Below are 18,360 nucleotides of genomic sequence, written 5' to 3'. Positions count from 1 at the left end.
CGGTGTAGCGTGAGACTGGACTGCCCGCATTAGGCACATGCGCAATGTCGTTTGCGCGTGCCGCGCCAATCCTGCAGCGCCTTCAGCAGGTTTCAGGCGGCGGATTCCAGTTCTCCGGGTTTTGGGGCTCCCTGTTGGAGGCCGTGCTGAATCTGGGAATCTCTAGGAAAGAAAAGGGCGAGGGAGGGGGAAACCAGGTGCTGCAGGTAGGGGGGGGATAAGGGGCGGGGTTCCGGCCCTGCACCTTGCCATTAAATGCCTAGCCGGCCTCCTTTGCTGGGGCTTTCGGACTTAGGTCGCCTGAAGAAAGTTTCGGGTTGCATGCAGTGTCCTCGGCTGCGTGAGGCCCACGGGAGCATCCGTCTTCTGTGCATCTCCATAAACTCCTGGGCTCACAGGCAGCTGGAGGCTCCGATGTGCTCCTAGAGAGGCTCCCACTGCAGACAGCTCATCTCTCTGCTCCGTTCATCAGGAGCTTTAAGCAGGTCTGATTCAAGGGTGACAGAGCGTGGCTTTCAATTCCAGCTCAGGTTTCACTTCTGGAAATAACTACTCAGCAATCTGGTGTGTGTCTCTGAGGTGGACGTTAGGGGTACTTTTGCCAGAGGCCTCCGGCTGACATTTTGCACCCAAGAAGAAGGAGCTAAGGCGACAGAGCTCAATTGCAAAAGTTTCCCATCTACAGAGCTCTGGAAGGGTCGGACCACTATGTAATCATGCCCGTCTCCCTAGTTGCATGGGGGTCGAATGAATGAAGGTAGTTCCTGGTATGTCACTCTTCTGAGCCCCAGTCATATAGCTCCTGCATCTATCGCTGAGATTAGTATAAAGGAGATGTCCAACGAACGTCTGAATGAATGAAAAGGGCTGGGAATCTAGAGTGAGCGGGAAGCCACATGGAAAACACCCACTTGAGGAGGTGTTTCATCTAGGCCTGTGAAACGCGGCACATTTTCCCAGGACCCCTCCTCCCTACCCCTCGGCCCCGCCTCCTGACCCTTCCATTCCCTGTCCCCGTAGTAATCCCCTCCGGTTTTCCTCAGTCTCCACGTACGTCCCTGAGGGCGCGTCCCAAAACCCGGATAACCGGAGCGCTCCCCATGGACCACACGGAGGGCTCGCCTGCGGAGGAGCCGCCTGCGCATGCTCCATCGCTTGGGTAGGTTTCCAAGGAAGGCAGAGAGCAGGATCCCCTACTCCGCGGGCGGCGCGAGGCGTCTGGCTCTTCGCGGCGGCTGCTAGGGGAAAAGGAGCGCGGGGGCTGGGTGGAATCAAGGAGTGAGGAAAGAGGGAAGGGGCGGGGGAGAGGGACCTGGGAAGGCGTCAGGGGGAATCTCGCGAGGGTTGGAGTTTTGGCGAGAGTTTGTGGAAGATGGCGCCTGTTGTGACAGGGTAAGTCTGGGGGAACCGAGCGCTGGGAACCGGGAAAGTTGCAGGCGTCTGGCAGCCCGTGGAGGGCGGCGGGTTAGAGGGCCGCGGCGCGCCTGGACGCCGGGGGCCGCGGGGGTGGCGACGCGTGTGCCGAGCGCGGCGGCGTGTGGCTGTGCGCTGCCCGCTCTGCGCCGCCGTGGCTCGGGCTCCGGCGCGTGAGGGCGGGCTGCGGCGGCGGCGAGGCCAGGGGGTGCGGGCGTGAGTGCCGCCGGGCGCGCGGGGCCCGCGGGCGCCGTTCCCGCCGCGCGCCTCCCGCACCGCCGCCTGCGGGCCCTGCCTCGGGGCCCCGCGCAGCTTTGTTCCTCGCGGCGGTCGTCGCCTCCTCGCCCCTCCGGTGCCCCGGGCCCTGGGCGCTTTGTCTTTCCGCGCTGTCCCCCCGCGACTCTCTACCCCCGGCCCTTTGTTTCGCTGCCTTGGGCGCTTTGTCCGCCCCGCCGCGCCCCGCATCCCTTCTCCATCTCTTTCCCTCCGCTGTCCTTCCTCCCGTGCCCCTTTGTTGTGCTCCTCTCTTCTTGGTGGCCCAGTGACCTGCCACAGCCCAGGCACCAGATTCCTGTTTTTATTTTTCTTTCTTTGTCTTTCTCGTGTGTCTCCCCTCTCACCTTTCTCTTTGGCCCTGGATCACCCCCAGAGGCTTTGTCTCCCTCATATAGTGGCTTATTTTCCCAGTACCCCCCTTACCCTCCCATCTTCGTGTGATTTATCCGCTGCCCACAGTGTTTGTCTGCTGAACTGTCTCAGCCCCGGGGACTCCATCTGGTGCTTGGAAGTGCGGACAGACTCTAGGGCTTGTTGTTTTGTGAATCTGAAGGATGCTTGGGGATACTTAGTTTCCTCCTCCGCCCCCTCCTCTCCTCTGCACCCCTTTCTCTCGGGATTATGTGTACCCCCCTCCGGGGGGGGTTAATACTGCTTTTAAGGGGACTCCAGTTTTCATTGCCATCTCTTTGGGTTCGTGGTTGTGCTTGGAAACAGTAGCCCTGAAAAAGATCTAGTCTCTTGATGGTTATCCCCCCGCCTCTCTGCCCCTTGGTGTTTCTGGTGGCGTTGGCCAAGGGCAGCTATCCAAGGGCAGCTGTCGTAGCTTTGCATTTGGGTTACCTGCTGCTGGGTGGCCGGGTATTTCAGAACGAATAGAAGTAGGCGAAAGGTGGCTCTCTGCCCCCCCCCCAACCCCACCCCGCCCCTATCCTACCGATGTTTGAGAATAGTTTCAGATATCCATGATGGATATTCATTTGGTATGTAAATAGGAATTGAGCGAATTTCAGTATTAAAACCTTGTGAATGTTGGGGTGCACAATTTGAGCATTTTCCAGAATCTAGTTGTACAGTTTATTTTGCCAGTAACTCCTGCTTCATAAAGCGAGTTGTCCTGCTTGGAAACTTGATAAAAATGATTTGCTTTTTCTTAATCATGAGAGTTCACATTTTACAATCGTTGTAATTTGCAGTTAGTGTTTACAATTTGTGCTTTTTGCATCTTCTGTCCCATCATTGGGATTAAACGCTGAAGAGTGCAGTTTCTGGTTGATGAATACTGCTTTTAGGATCTTTGTGGAATATATTAATCACATGTACTCAAAAGACATAGAAGTAATAGTTTTAAGTGAGGTTATCTTAAAGGCAATTCCTGATGTTAAAGGAGTATTAAGTTGTTCTCAGCTCTTGTTACAATAATGTTAAAAGCTTGGGGTTATATCTGTGGGGATGTGGTGTATTGTAAATAAGTGGCCTGAATTATTCTTGTGCTAGGAATAAAAAGTATTAGGTTTACCAGGATTATTATTTTTTTCTACTAGTTGATCACTACTTTTAGAAGATACATTACTGGTAAAATCTTTTGGAATGTCATTTGATTTATGCACTGAGGTTCCACACAAAGTTGACCTGATAGAGGATATGCAAGATCTGCTAAAAGGAATCCTGGCACAATGGAAAGCTTTTTTGTTGTTGTTGTTTATTAAGACAGTGATTAGAATTAATAGGTTAAATTCTGATTGAAGGAAAACCATACTTTCATGATTGATACCTGAGGTGTTTGTGAGAATTTGCAATCTCAGTTCATGAATTATTTTTGTCAATAACTATTGTCTCCCTTCTTGTTCTTAGTATGTAATCTTTTGAAGGTAAAATCATGAGCATACTGGTTCTGACTGTAAATAAAGTGTAAATACTATGTAATAATAGAAAGTATTTTGCTCTGATTTGTGCATCTATTCTTATCATAAAGTCACTTTTACAGTTTGAGTTGTGTAGTTCCTAAACACTGTTAAGAATTTTATGTCATAACCAAATAAAACAGTGCCTTTAATTTATGTCAAACAGCAACGTATATGGGAATATATAGGATAAGTTATGTTTGGGAAACTTTCATTTCAAATATTGACTATCAAAACTTTGAATTATTATCTGTGAATATTACAGCGGGACTGCAAGGAGTATATTTTTAGAAGATAATATCAGGCTCACTTGCAGTATGTTCGGATCTGTTCTAATATATGTTTCTAGGCATTAGATTTTTAAAAGTTTGTTAAAAAGTTACTTCGTGTTACCAACAGATGTCTACTAATGTCTTTTAAATGGGTAAGATAAATTGTTTTTTGTGGGGGGAAGCCACTCTTGGCAGATGTAATTGATTAAGTAATCTTTCTTTGGAACCTTGGATGAGTAAAGCATTCAGAAAAGATGACTTTGTTTGAAAGTTCTTATAGATCTTAATTCTGGTGTTCAGTCATTTTTAGAAATAAGACTTAAGACTTGGCTTTAAAGCATTATTTTGCATTTTGCTTCCTCCTAATACTAAATTTCATGTTATTTCAACTAGGGGCAGTATTTTCTCATGGATTGACTAAAAGTTGTTATTTTTGGCATCTGGCTTTGTGATTATTTCCAAGTTATTTTACTTCCCCTGGGCCAGTTTCCTAACTCTGTAGTAAAATGGGGATTGTAATAACTTGCCACATCTGCACAGGATTGCTGTGCCTTAAGATTTATAGAGCGCATCCTTGGATGAAAGGTGTGGTTAACGTCTACGAATTGTTACTGAAATAAGCTAATGTGAAGTAGGTCATATTTTATAGGAAGTCAAGTAGGAGGTTATGAACTAAATTCTTGGCAAGTTACAGCAATGATAGTGGGATTAAAAAAAAAAGCCCAAATATGTATTTTAGTTTGGGTAATGAAACAGATACCCTGCCCCCTCCCCCAACTTAAGGGAGAGTGTGGACAAGCAAAACAAATTACAGAGTGGTCGTTGTGTTTTGTAAGAGACTGAAGATCTGTCAAACTCAAATGTAATAATACATTATAAAATTATGATGTCTTCTGTTGATTTTTTTTCTGCCTGTAGTAATATTTTAAGAAGATAGCATGAAATGTTTTCACCTGTTAATAGTAATGACAAATTTTGCATGTGTCTTAGTATTATAATGCTTTGTCATTTGTTCTCAACAATATTTTCTAGTCACCAGAACTATAATTTCAGACTTGATACTTTGTTATAGGAAAGTGGTGTTTGGAGGACACTGTAGATATTTACTGAAGGAATGAAGCCTATTGCTTCTGTATTTCTGGTGGTGATATTGGATTGGTTGTCATCTAATTCCCCAGGCCAGGATTTTGGTTTCATGTCTCATTAAACCTTTACTCCACTACCATAGTTTATGCTCTTGTCATATCTCACCTGGATTATAGCAGATGTATAGACAGCCTCTTTCTGCTTCTAGATCCACACCCATTTTCCATCTTACACATGGCTGCAGAACAGTGTTTCTGTAGAACAAATCTGATCACTCCACTCTTTAGTTTAAAAACCTTTCAATGGCTCCCCCTAGCAGCCTTCATTTAAAAGAGGCAACAGAGTGGAGAGTTTTGAGCTTATATTTAGGATTTAATCTGCTCAGATTTCATTTGTCTCTGCCTCTTCAAACCTCTATAGCATTGTCAAATTATCCTATCCTTACCTCTTTCATCACTTGCAGGATAATTATTCCTAACTTAAAGAGTTGTTATGAAGATTAAATTAGATAATGCATGAAAACATTTAGTAAAATTCTTGGTACATAGTAAGTGCATATAAAAATGTTTGCTGGCATGGTTTATAAGTTCCTCGGTATGTATTTTGTTAACATCTTCTCCAGCTAAATTGTTTGCCTTTTTCTCTTTCTTCATATTCACTGTATTTAAGAATTTGGAGTTCTCTATATAGGCCCAGAACTTTAATGCATAAGGGTTTATCAAAAGTACTGGTCTTTACTAGGTTATTATTCAAGAGTAAGGTCAGGATATTCTATACAGATCTAAGAGGCTAGGTATGGTGTTCCTGCTGTGTGTTATTAAAGGACTGGTGTAATTCTTTTGGAAATGTCTTATTAAATTGTAATTATCATATTCAAATGCTGTTCATTACTTGGTGGCATATACCATTTTTTTTCTTAATCATTTATGTATTCTTAGAAGAGTGCCAGCACATGATAGGACTTCAAAGAAAATATGATTATATAGGCAGAATTTGAGATATATCTACTTGTAGGTGTTTTGTATTTGATTTTGATTATGTAAAGGAACAATTCCTGAAATACCTGGAGGTATAATTTTCAGCCATAGTTAGTATCATTGCACCTGAGAAAATTATAGTGAAGCTCTTGGGGAAAAGTACTTTTTTTTGGTGAGGGGATTACCAGGAATTGAACTCAGGGGCACTCGGCTGCTAAGCTACATACCCATCACTATTTTGTATTTTTTATTTAGAGACAGGGTCTCACTTGGGTTGCTTAGTACCTTGCTTTTGCTAAGGCTGGTTTTGAACTCTCTATCCTCCTGCCTTAGCCTCCCCAGCAGTTGGGATTACAAACGTGTACCACTGTGCCAGTCAAAATTTTATTAGAATGCTACATTTTATTGTATCTACAAAACAGGCAAGCTTAACTTTCACATTTTGCTTTTTATGTGGTTGACTGTCAAATATTTCTCAAAAGATTTCATGTTTAAAAAAGTGTTTTAAGTACTTCTAGATGCATAAACCTTAGGGCACTACAGACAGCATTTTTGGGGATCCATGTCATAAAATCACTTAAGAAATTTATGATCTAGAGGAAGACTCAGGTTGTGTGGACAGATTGCATTTATGTACCAGGCACATTGTGACTATTATGTCAGGTAAAGTATGTGCAGTTATAATTAGAAAGGTCAAATAAAACAGTGTGGTAGGTGTGATTTATAAATCATAAAGCACTTTATACAGATATCTTAATTATCATAACAGTTTCTTCTGGTACCCTTTCATGGGCAGGGTTCAAGATGGACTTTTTATACTGCAGCCTGTGGTTTGTGGGTCATGTTTTAGAAAAGCAGCAGTGTATTTAGTACAGAGGACCACAACCTTGGAAATATGTGCTTTGGCATTTTAAACAGACATATTTGGTAAATTACTGCTTTACCACAGATGTTGTCATTGAGTCACCCCCAACTTTTTGGGGTCTACTTCTTACTGCTCTTTTCTCTGCTTGGACAGCCATAAAAATGTAGGAATGTTGAATGCCCAGCTGCTACCATCTCTCAGACACTTACCATGACCACAGTTCTGGAGGCCTCTTAGGCCTGGCACAGCATCATGGTGTTGCTTATGCCTCATTAGGCCTGCTTCTGCTTCAGGGGCTGAAATGATATCCCAGTGCACTTCTCCAACATATCAAACTTGCTTAAGGGCATGGGGGAGGGGCATATATCGGCAGTAGTGTAAGTTATAGTAATTACCTGTGTGTATAAATATTTGTGTAAGTTTGTTTTGTTGACGCAGTGCATGGAAATAAGCATGGCAGCTTTTCAGTCAGATTGGTGAAGTTCATGGTAGTCTTGGAAATATTTACACTATCTTAACTTTACCAAGGGGGAAAAAAAAGATAGAAAGTTGCTTCTTTGGCATTCTAAATTGCAAAATCCTTGCAATGAAAGTGCCACACCTGAGGGATAGGAGATGAAATGCACTAGAAAATCAAGTTGACTGTTGCTTTTAATTCCTCTCCCCAAGTTTCTTGAAGTCTTAACTTGGTTGTAGAGCTAATGTACACTGTTAATTAGATGATAATAATAAGTATAAGAGTAGTTTCTCATAAAAAGTTTATATAACCAGGAAAAGTGTTTGTCATTCTATAAAACTTTTTTATAAATGTGGTAAAGCATTATAGAAGTTCAGTATTGCCGTATGAACTATAGAACCAGTGTGTAGGGTATTTAATTATTATGACCAACTTATTTTGGGGTATAACCTAATATGCTATAGAACATACTAATTTTAGAGTAGTTTGCATCATTGAAACAAAGGTATTTGTTTCTTTTTTTTTTTTTTTTGAAAACTGCAAACCTATTAAAATCTTTCCTTATTTTGCAAGCATACCTTTTCAAATAATATTTCTGGTTTGAGTGTGAGAAAATTTTTCATGCAAAAATATTATATAATTCTGTACAGAGTTCCTAATTACACCAACTGGAGTAAGCAAAAACATCCAAGGTTGTCCCAAGATTCAAGGGAATGAGTATGACCATGCTTTAGTCGCATGTATGATAATATGTAATAAATCCAATAAATAAAATACATAATAAATATATTGTTTTAATAACAACATATATTATAGTCTTATTAGGTGTAAAACTGCTTTGTGCCTGCCCTGTACAGATGAATATGTGCTTTGGTATATGACTTAGTGGAAAGTATATGGATAATTAATATTTAAGGGAAATTATTGTAAGTGCCGTGACAGATGTAGAGTGTTGATGATGGAAACAGGTGTGAATGATTGTGTCAGGTGTGTATGTGGGGGAGTTCATAGAAATGGTTAGAATTGGCATTTTAAATTAAACTGGAAAGTGTTTGGAGGTCTTTTGGAGGACCTTGAGTCCTAAGCTAAGTATTTGAATATCAATCAGGGATGCAGAAGAAAGGGGTAGGACATTGGATGATTTAGATGAGGTGAACTTGGATGTAAACAGTAGGAAATGGATTGAAATTTGTGGCTACTATATAAGAGAAACATGGTCTTAAAGATAGACCTAGGATAGAAAGGCAAAAAAAAAAAAAAAAAAGGCTTTTTTTGAGGCATCATGGTATGGGGATATAGGGAAATTTGTAATCAGTGTACTGTCATCCAAATATTATTGTCTGTGGCAATTAAGAATGTCAGTTAATCTAAATCTTTTCCCCTTATCTAAGAAAATGGAAAAAATACTTTATAGTATTGATGCTAGGATTAAATAAGATAAGGGATATAAAATTATTAGCTCAGTTTAGGAGTAGTAGGTGTTCAATAAGTAGATTCTTCTTTCGTTTTCTGAAGTGTGGAATTGAAAAGAGAAAATGGGAGGAGGGATGCAGCAAGGAAGGTAGGAAAAACCTCCAACTAATTGAAACCTGGGTGATGTAATAATTAGAAATGGAAAAGTCTGAGCGAGGTGAACAGGTTTAAGAGAACCTATTTAACAGTATTTTGTATTTTAGGTTAATAATAAATATTGGATACTTATTTTTGCATATCTCTTCTGTAACACCTAACATTGTTCTACTGTCTATAAATTTATCTATACTGATTATCTACCTGTCTCTGTATTTAATCTCTCAGTGAAAAGGACAGGAGCAGTGTTTTACTTGCATAATTATGGAGCAATTACCATCTGCCAGATGCTAGTTGCAGGATAAATGAACATGACCTTAATGGATTTGGTAGTGTATAACACTTACCACTAGGTGGCACTTAGTCTAAATGGTAAGGCTGACATTCAGTATAGATTTTTTTTTCCTACTTCGGAAACTGACATCTGCCCCCTGGATTATGGTCACCCTTATTCCTTTTGTGGACTATACTTTTTGAAGTGTTGTATGAAACATATACTAGATTGAAAACTCCAACTCTTAAAAAAATAGAAAAATGTAACTGTATTTGAATATGTTCTCTAGAAAGAAGCTAAAGGGAAGTTCAATGAAATTTGCAAGTTGACCAAATTCTTCATTTCTGAATGTGCTTGAAATGAAGCCTGGTGGTTGGATTTTAGGCGGTATTGTTTGTTGATAACACTTTGTGGATTGCTTTAAAGGAGGAGACTAGGAATTGGTTTCTTAGATGAAAGATGATCAAGTGTAGTCTGTACTGATACTGAAGTATGATTCTGTACTCCCAATCCCCCTGCCCTTTGTTCTCTCGATTTATATTCTGTGTGTTGTAGAATTACATGTAGCATAGTATCCTTTATGACATCCTGTGTGACACATTATATAGATTATTAAATCCATTAGATTCAGGAAATTTCAGAGCTAGGAAAGGCGTTATTATATATTCTAAATATTTAAATATAGACAAAGGCAGGTTAGATTATTTACAAGCCAGCTCCTTGTTTTTTGGCAGGGGGCAGGAGGTGAGGCATATGCTGGTCTTTTTACTCTTTTCTATTTATACTGCTTGGTGCCTTTTAATGTTTATGCACTCACCCCTTCCTGTATTCCCTTTTCCCTACAGTATGCATGGACCAAGAATGCAAATCCTTCAGCTTCCAAGCATGGTTGGGAAAGTGCTACTGCCATTGTTGTTTCATAAATGTTGGGCTTGGGGTTACTTGTTCTTTCCGCCTTTACTTTCTTCCTGTTGTTGCTGCTTATGATCTTTGTCTTCTGTTTTCAACTGTCATGCTGGCCTCTTTAGAAACATAGTTGCCCTCGCTGCTCACCTTTCATGCCCTCTCACCACTCGGGTTTAATTAATCCTACTCAGGAACTGGCTAGGCGCCTTTACTTTTGGCTCACGACAGTCTTTGCCTCTTGTGTCTCTAGCCTCTTGATTCTGCCACTTGCACTAATTATGGTTGGTTGTTTCCAGAGCCTCTGGAGGAAAAGAAAGGCCATCTCCAAGGAAGAGAAGCCACAAATTGAAATTTTATACTGTAAAATGGACTTATGAACTTGTTGATGAACATGCAGTGATTTTTCTAGTGTGTACATCAAGACAATATTAACTCCCTTGACTACAGAGTTCATTAAATCTGTTGTATCTGTCATCTATGCTCATACATATGTCAAGGAAATGAATTAAATCCTTTTCAGCCTTCCAAAGATGGGAGTTATATTATTTTGTAATTCACAGCTTATAATAATGTGTGCCATTAAATGGTTAGCATTGAATTAGTGGGAGTTGAGGATTGACTATTATAATATTAAAAAAAAAAACTTGAATGGATAGCTGTAGCTTTCAAAGGTTACTTCATTATTATTGGTAAGTAAGCCTTCTTTGCCCTGGTCTTTCCCTGCTGTATTTAATGTGATGTATATACTTTGCCCACAGGATTTATTTATGTCATTTACTTAAATATGTAGTTAATTAGTTGTAACTCCTGAAAATTATCAGTTAATGAATTAAGTATTTTTAAAATTACATTAGAATTTAAACATACATTTACATGGTAGGTGCAAAGTTTTTTGTTTTTTGTTTTTCATAGTTATTTCTGGGAAGTAACTGTCTTGATGTGGACATTTTTCTTTTGCCTGCCTGCCTCTCTGTGTGCCTGCATTAAATCCAGGGGCCTTAAACATGTGGATATTTCTTTCCTTTTTTTTTTTCTCTTTTCTTTTTCTGTGATTGGTCAGGAATGGCCATTTTTCTTTTCTCTTTCTTTCATCTCTTGCTTCATTCTTTCCTTCTCTTCCTTCTTCCATCCATCAAATGCAGGACCTTGAGTATACTAGTTGAGTATACTACTACTAAGCTGCTCCCCAGCCCTGAAAATTTTTCTTAAGGACTTATTGTCTCATCTGCATATGGTCATCTTGATTTTTTTTTTTCTAATTAGAAATGTTTATCGTAAGAAATTAAGAAGTTATTTAAATATCACATAAAGTGAACTACTGTAGTCCTACAGCAAGAATAATTACTGTTAAGAATTGGGCTTTCGCTCAGCCCTGCGGCATCAACAGAATGGGCAAGTTACGAGGTCTTCATACTGCCAGGAAGCTCCATAGTCAATGAAGGGACCAGAAGTGACATGATAAACAATACAAGAAAGCCCATTTGGGCACAGGCCTGAAGACCAACCCTTTGGAGGTGCTTCCCATGCAAAGGGAATTGTGCTAGAAAAACGTAGAGGTTGAAGCCAAACAGCCAAATTCTGCCATCGAGAAGTTTGTTTTCAGGGTCCAGGTGATCAAGAATGGCAAGAAAATCACAGCTTTTGTATCCAGTGATGATTGCTTGAACTTTATTGAGGAAAATGATGAATTTCTGGTTGCTAGATTTGGTCGAAAAGGTCATGCTGTTGGTGACATTCCTGGAGTCTGCTTTAAGGTTGTCATGTCTCCCTTTTGGCCCTATACACAAAGGCAAGAAGGGGAGGTCAAGATCATAAATTTCCCTGATGAAAACAATAGTAATAAATTTTTATATTACAGAAAAAAAGAATTGGGAGTATATTCCTCAATTTTTTTTAATGGAAATGCTAACACTCTATTACATGTTAAAAATATCAAAATATTAGTAAACAGTATTAAGGGGATCAGGTAACTGATATTTTGTTGAATATATAATGAGTCATCCAGGACATTTTGAGGGAGATGGTATCTCCTTTTACAGAAGTCTGAAGGTTGGGTATTTTAGTAACTTAACTTAAATCCATACAGTTTTACTTCTGCTTTTTGCCTTTGATTCCCTACCCTATACTGATGGGGCTTGTGTTTGTCTTTCACTTCAAACACTTCAAAGTTAATTACTGGGTGGCAAAACAGTTCCAGATATAAGTAAATGTGGTAGACGTTTTTAAGGAAAAGAAGATTATAGTCTTTTCTATTAGATTACTTTAAAAGTAAATTATTTTTTCTAGAAGTGCAAAGTTAGATTTGATTAGACTAGTCTTTGAACACAAAAGATTATCTGAAGTAACATTATTTACCTTTTAGTTAACTTTTTTTGTTTGTTTGTGTTTTAAAGACTGGAGTCTTACTACTTGCTTCTCAGGCTGGTCTTGAACTCCTGGGCCCGATTCTTTTGCCTTAGTCCCCTGAGTAGCTGGGACTACATTTGCATACCACCACTCCAAGCTTCTATTTAACTTTAAAAATAATATTGTCAGAAACTCTGGCAGTATTGTCATTGTTAATTTTCTTTTTCTGCTTCATATTTTTATTTTTTTTCCTTTCTAAAAGAACATACATACAAATGCTTTCATAATCTTATGGTGAGAAATGGTTGTAACCAAAACACAAAATCAAAGGAAAATAACAAATTTGACTTCATAAAAATTTTAACTCTTCAGGAGGCTGAGACAGGACAATCACAAGTTCAAAGACAGCCTCAACAAAAGCAGGCACTAAGCGACTCAGTGAGACCCTGTCTCTAAATAAAATACAAAGTAGGGCTGGGGATGTAGCTCAGTAGCCAAGTCCCCTGAATTCAATCCCTGGTATGCAAAAGAAAAAATATATATATATTTTTAAACGCCTATGTAACAAAAACAAACAAAACTGAGTAAGTGAAAAGCTAACAGAAAATAAGGTATTTAATATCAAGAATTGACAAAAGGTAATATGTGGAAAATAAAAGTTCATTACACAAAATAAGATGTATTTCATTAGAAAAATATGGATAAAGAATAACTCATAAGGAAAATGAAAATGGGCAATAAATTGATGTACAAAACAGACTATACTTCAAAATGTCTGGAGTTTTCACATTATCAGAGTTGCCAGATGTATCTTGGGCAGCAACATAAATAATAAGAGAAACACTTTCAAAACGGCCACTAAGAATAATAGGGAGCCATACCTATTGATACCCACAGTCACAGATGAAATGCTATTTAAAAACCCAAGCAAGTAGAAGAAAATACTGTTTAATTAATATAGGCCAATTTATGTGAGGAATGCTGTGTTCTGTTTTCTGATTTGAAATGCTACTTTTACCATGATGTGTTATAATGGTCTTAACAGATTCCTGGTGTGAATTCATATTTACCTGATGTGTTTTCAGTTTATTCTGTACCCGAATGTAGTGTTTGATAGCTCAAGAGATCTTTTGTTGCATTTAGACATTGGCATAGTCTGGTGAGGAAGTTAGTATTGTGATGTTTTACAGAAACATAACCAAGTTCACCTGCCAGCTGGTGGAAGAGTCAAACCCATATCTCTGGATTTTAATTTTAATTTTAATTTTATTGCCATTTTGTAGTATGAATATCTTGTAGTGATTTAGCATTTGATGCTGCTACTGGGTTCAGTCTTCTTTTTCTCTCCCCTGAGCATGGTTAACTCTTAGTCATCATAAAACACATGACTGGCTATACTCACTAAGCAGAGGAACTTCTCCCTTAGTACAGGCAGAGAATAAATTGAGGCAGGAGGGTAAAATTGAGTAGAGAATTGATTTGTGTGGAGCTTTTTTTTTTTTTTTCCTTCATTTCAGTATGATTTTGGGAGAAAGGTTTGTGGAAAGAATATAGACTGGTGGCTGTGAAACACATCTATTGTCTACTAATTTGGTGATTATCTCTGCTTTGATTTTTTTTTTTTTTCAAGCATAAATGATATCTCTGGCATGGCAGGGAGCTTAGAAAATGATCCTAGCACCATGTAAATGAAAGGTATTACTATGAAGAGTGACTCAAGATTCTTATGGTTTGGTAGACTAGGTACCGTTAATTCTTTCTGTTATACTGGACTACTTTTAATTTTATTTTATGTAAAACTGTTCCATAAATGTCATTTTAAAATCTTTAATGTCAAAATTTGTTGTTTTTCTATCAGAGAGCAGCTGTGGATGTGGCTTAAAAACTGATGAGTATTTACAATGATGAGCCTTTATGGAGCAATGAAAGACTGCTTACAAATTGTAGTCACAGTTGGGATGAATTCTGTGTTTGTTATTTCTGAAGCCCTATGGGTGAATGTTTTTTGAAGGGGAGTGAATTAGTGTGGTACAATTCTGAGTGTTTTTATTCTAGTAATCTTTGCTTTTGCTCTTTCCCTCTTTTAACTTTGAGGGAATTTAGAATATTTTCACATGACTGTTTAATGATTTTTTTTCCTCCAAACACATTATTTGGATAAGTGTAAAGGTAAATTGTAAATTTAAGATGTTTTATGGACATAATTTCTGACATCAAATAGTCTATAATAGCTTTATGGATGACACTTTACCTCCTTCTACTGTGTAAAACTATAGATGTTGGGTGGTTTGAAGCCAAGTATTTTTTGATATATTTAGTTTATACATTTGAATAGTTTTTGGCCACAGTGCCTGTATCCACTTTTATTTAAAAAGAAAGTGGTTTTAAGTTGGGCATGGTGACATGCCTAAATTCCCAGTGGCTCCGGAGGCTGAGACAGGAGGATAGCAAGTTTAAAACCAGCCTCAGCAGCTTAGCAAGACACTGTCTCAAAATAAAATAATAATAATAGGACTGGGGATGTGGCTCAGTGGTTGAGAGCCTCTGGTTTTAATCCCTGGTACCATAAGAAAAGAAATAAAAGTAGTTTTAATATGTTATTGAGACAAATAATAACTGTAATTATTTAAAGTTGTTTTACTCTGAGATGCTAAAAATAACATCTGGAGTTGAACTACAAAAACAAAGGGAGCTGTGATATGTTCTGTTAAAATATTTTTGATATTTATTTGATAACTTAAATTTATAGTTTATAATATACTACTACTTTTATTTTATTATATTAAACTGTTTAGAAGATTTTCAAAGAATCTTACAAAAATCTTATCTTAAAAAGGGTAGGGTAAGGTGGTGCATGTTTGTAATCCCAGCGGTTTGGGAGGCTGAGGCAGGAGGATTGCAGGTTCAAAGCCTGCCCCAGCAAAAGCGAGGTGCTAATAAACAACTAAGTGAGACCCTGTCTCTAAATAAAATACAAAATAGGGCTGGGATGTGGCTCAGTGGTCCAGTGCGTCTGAGTTCGATTCCCGGTACCCACCTCACCCCCCTCTCCACAAGAAGAGTAGGGTAGCAATAGATGAAAAAAATGAGGATTCCCTGGCCAAAAGGAAAAAAAAGAAACCAGGGAACCCACTAAATATTTGAGATTATGGTCAGTATATCTGAAGATCTTATACTATATTTGCAAATATCTTCACTACTTTTATATATTTAAATCATCATAATTTTACTTTCTTTGGAAAGTCAATGTTTAACACACTTCCTGATCATAAAATGTTGAGTACTGAAGATGTTAAAAATACAAGTTGAATGTACAGGCTTATTGGTTGTTACTTTAATTAATTAATTTATTTTTCACAATGTTGGGGATGGAACCCAGGGCCTCACACATGCTAGTCAAGCACTCTGCCACTGAGATATACTCCCAGCCTTTAAATTTAAAAAATCTTGTTAAATTTAGTCTCATTCTTCCTGGTGGTTAAAGGAATTTAAACTGTGACAGTAACATCTGTTCTTTTATTGTGTGGATCATGTTTTCAGGAGGATTTTTATGCACATTAAAAATAACAATTTTTGTGAATTGTAGTTATTATCCACAGTCACTTTTAGATATAAAAACATACCCAGTGAGTTATTTCTGATTCATAACCAAATTTTAGAAGAGCAGATGTATACTACCAATGGAATAATTAGCCAAAAAATATTAGGGGTTTAGAGATCCTTTGTGTAATATTTAACATTAATTTCTTGGCTAGTTTATTTGATTAATTAAAGTTTTGAAGCAGTTAGAATTTCTTTTCTTCTCTTGGGACTTCATAGTTGTCATTGGTAGCTGTAATCACTAGGGAAGTAGAAATATTATTTCCATCAAACAGATGGCTTTCCTAGCACTGGTCCTTAACAGTGCCTACTGAGGTTCATGTATATGTTGGATGATTTCCCAATCACAACAACTCAATATACTTTTGAAAGATTGCACCTGGTAACAGATGACATTGTAGATATTAAAATGACTTATTGAACTATACATATTTCCAACTTTGGGAAATGCTTTAGTTAACCATGCCTCAAGGGAACAGTCTGCTCCAATGAGAGGAAATCACTTATTATTGGATACTTCGTTTCACTGATCCCTGGATATTCTTTTGTTCAGCTGTCCCCTCAGGAATTCCTTAGCTACCTTTTCAACTTTTTGACTTTCAATAACTGCCATTAATGTGCCATTTTCTTCTCTGCATAGTCAGATGACTACCTCCATCCAGTACTTTGAGTCATTGAAAAGCTTACAATTACAACATTGTATCTTTTTTTTTTTTTTTTTTTTTCCGTTTTGAAGCTATGGTGGTGACTTTGTTAATGGGCTACTTTCCCTTTTTAAATGTGTCTGTTTTCCTGCTCCCATTAGAAATTAAAAAAAAAAAATTGGATATCTACATATGTATTTAAGCTCCTGAAATTTACAAAAGAGTCATCTATTAAGATTCTAAAAATTTTGTAGGTTGTATTACTCTGTAGTTTAAGTAGTAAGAAATGTTTAGTCTGTTTTTAAAATCATAATAATACCTAAAATGACTCAGTGACATTTTGAAATGTGAAGGCAGGTTACCATTGGGAAGAGAGGGTATAGCATTATTTCTCTAATACAGCTATTTGGGCAAACCCCAAGAGTGAATAGAAGTCATAGAATTTTTCCATGAAGGAAAGAATTCGGATGCTTTACACATATTGCCCGAAGGACAGTAGTTCATTTGTTGAGATGGCACAGAGATAAATGGATGGGAGAGGAGTTAGATTAGTATACTAATGCACTGAAGTTAGGTTAGTGTTGGGAATTTTGTGTTAGCCAAAAACTTTAGTTGAGTTTGAGGCCCTTGTGAGAGAGGTAGATATATGTGGCTTGTTATAAAATATACTTGAAGACTATTAGGTGGTAACTGGAACTTTGGGTATAAGTAAGATCTCCTGAGCAGAGACAGACCTCTGGAAAGCATCAACATTTAAGGAATGAGTGGAAGACAGTAGAAGAAAACCAATAATAAAAAAGGACAAAAACCTTGATAGTCTAGTGCCACAAAAATGGAAGCATAATTCTAGAAGGGAGGAAGCTTGTCAGTTGTGTCAGACACTGCAAAGAGAGCAGGTTAGATAAAACCAAATGTTGATTAGATTTAAGGCATCAAAGATCTGGCAAGAGCAATTTTCATGGACTGGTTGGAGTTGTAGAATGGTTTGTCACAAGTTGAAGAGTTAGAAGTAAGGAAATAGAAACATCTTTGAAGAGTAGTGGCTCTGAACTTAGTGTGGGAGAATGTGGTTGGTGCAGTGGAGCTTTAAAGGATGAATAGGCTTGGCTTGTTTATTAGATGCTTATTGGAAAGAATACATCAAGAGGGTGAGGTGGCGTATGCATGTAATACCAGCAACTCTGTATGCTCTGAGGCAAGGTCAAAGCCAGCTTTAGCAGCTTGGCGAGATCCTGTCTCAAAATTCAAAACAAAACAAAACAAAACAAAAAGTCTGGAGTTGTATGTAGCTCAATGGTAAAACACCTCTGGGTTCAATCCCTGGTACAAAGAAAAGAAAAGAAACTCAAGGTTGTTTTTTTTTTGTGTGTGTGTGTGTGTGCGCGCGCGCGCGCACGCGCGTGTGCTAGGGATAGAATACAGGGCCTCATTAATGCTGCCACTGAGCTACATACCCTGCCTCTAGTTAATTCCTGTGGTTCTCCCCCGCCCCCAAATAAAGCAAATAAAGATACTTTTAATAGTCATTGGTAGAAACCCAGTTTATCTTCGCAAGTAATTTTTAGTAAGAGCAATGTTTTTGAGTATCAGTTGCTTTCTCTATCTTTCTTTCTTTTTTTGGTTTGCCTCTGTCCATATACTGCAAGAGCTTTGTGACACATAGAGCAATTTGTTTTTCCCTCCTTCCTTTTCTCCTTTCCTTCCTTCCTGTCCTAGATTTTTGATTGCATATTCTTATTAGCAGAAGGTTAACATGTATCCTAATACATAT

At 38.5% G+C, this 18,360-nt stretch overlaps 1 protein-coding gene and 1 pseudogene across 5 annotated transcripts in view; both read left to right on the top strand.

The window, feature by feature from the left end:
• The window catches only part of Rbpj (recombination signal binding protein for immunoglobulin kappa J region), a 220,210-nt gene that overhangs the window by 121,073 nt on the left and 80,777 nt on the right, over positions 1-18,360 (top strand). Inside the window, exon 1 of one of the 5 annotated variants that reach the window (XM_046423608.2) lies at positions 1,139-1,159. The exons of 2 other annotated variants lie outside the window; for them this stretch is intronic. Coding sequence is in view for 1 of the 3 variants with exons in the window: in XM_046423603.2 (XP_046279559.1) it covers positions 1,373-1,392 (20 nt within the window). In the remaining 2 variants the exon portion in view is untranslated. Of the gene's footprint in view, positions 1-1,138; positions 1,160-1,282; positions 1,393-18,360 lie in introns of those variants that run through there. 2 more of the 5 variants (XM_046423603.2, XM_046423605.2) reach the window with 2 other exon arrangements.
• LOC131423362 (small ribosomal subunit protein uS12-like) lies at positions 1,698-17,859 on the top strand (annotated as a pseudogene).

The sequence above is a fragment of the Marmota monax genome, unplaced genomic scaffold, assembly GCF_021218885.2.
Source record: "Marmota monax isolate L192 unplaced genomic scaffold, Marmota_monax_Labrador192_F-V1.1 WCK01_AAM20220418_F8-fsc00009, whole genome shotgun sequence".
NCBI classification, from domain to species: domain Eukaryota; kingdom Metazoa; phylum Chordata; class Mammalia; order Rodentia; family Sciuridae; genus Marmota; species Marmota monax.
The sequence above is the reverse complement of the archived record's forward strand: the minus strand, read 5'-3'. Positions and strand labels throughout refer to the sequence as shown.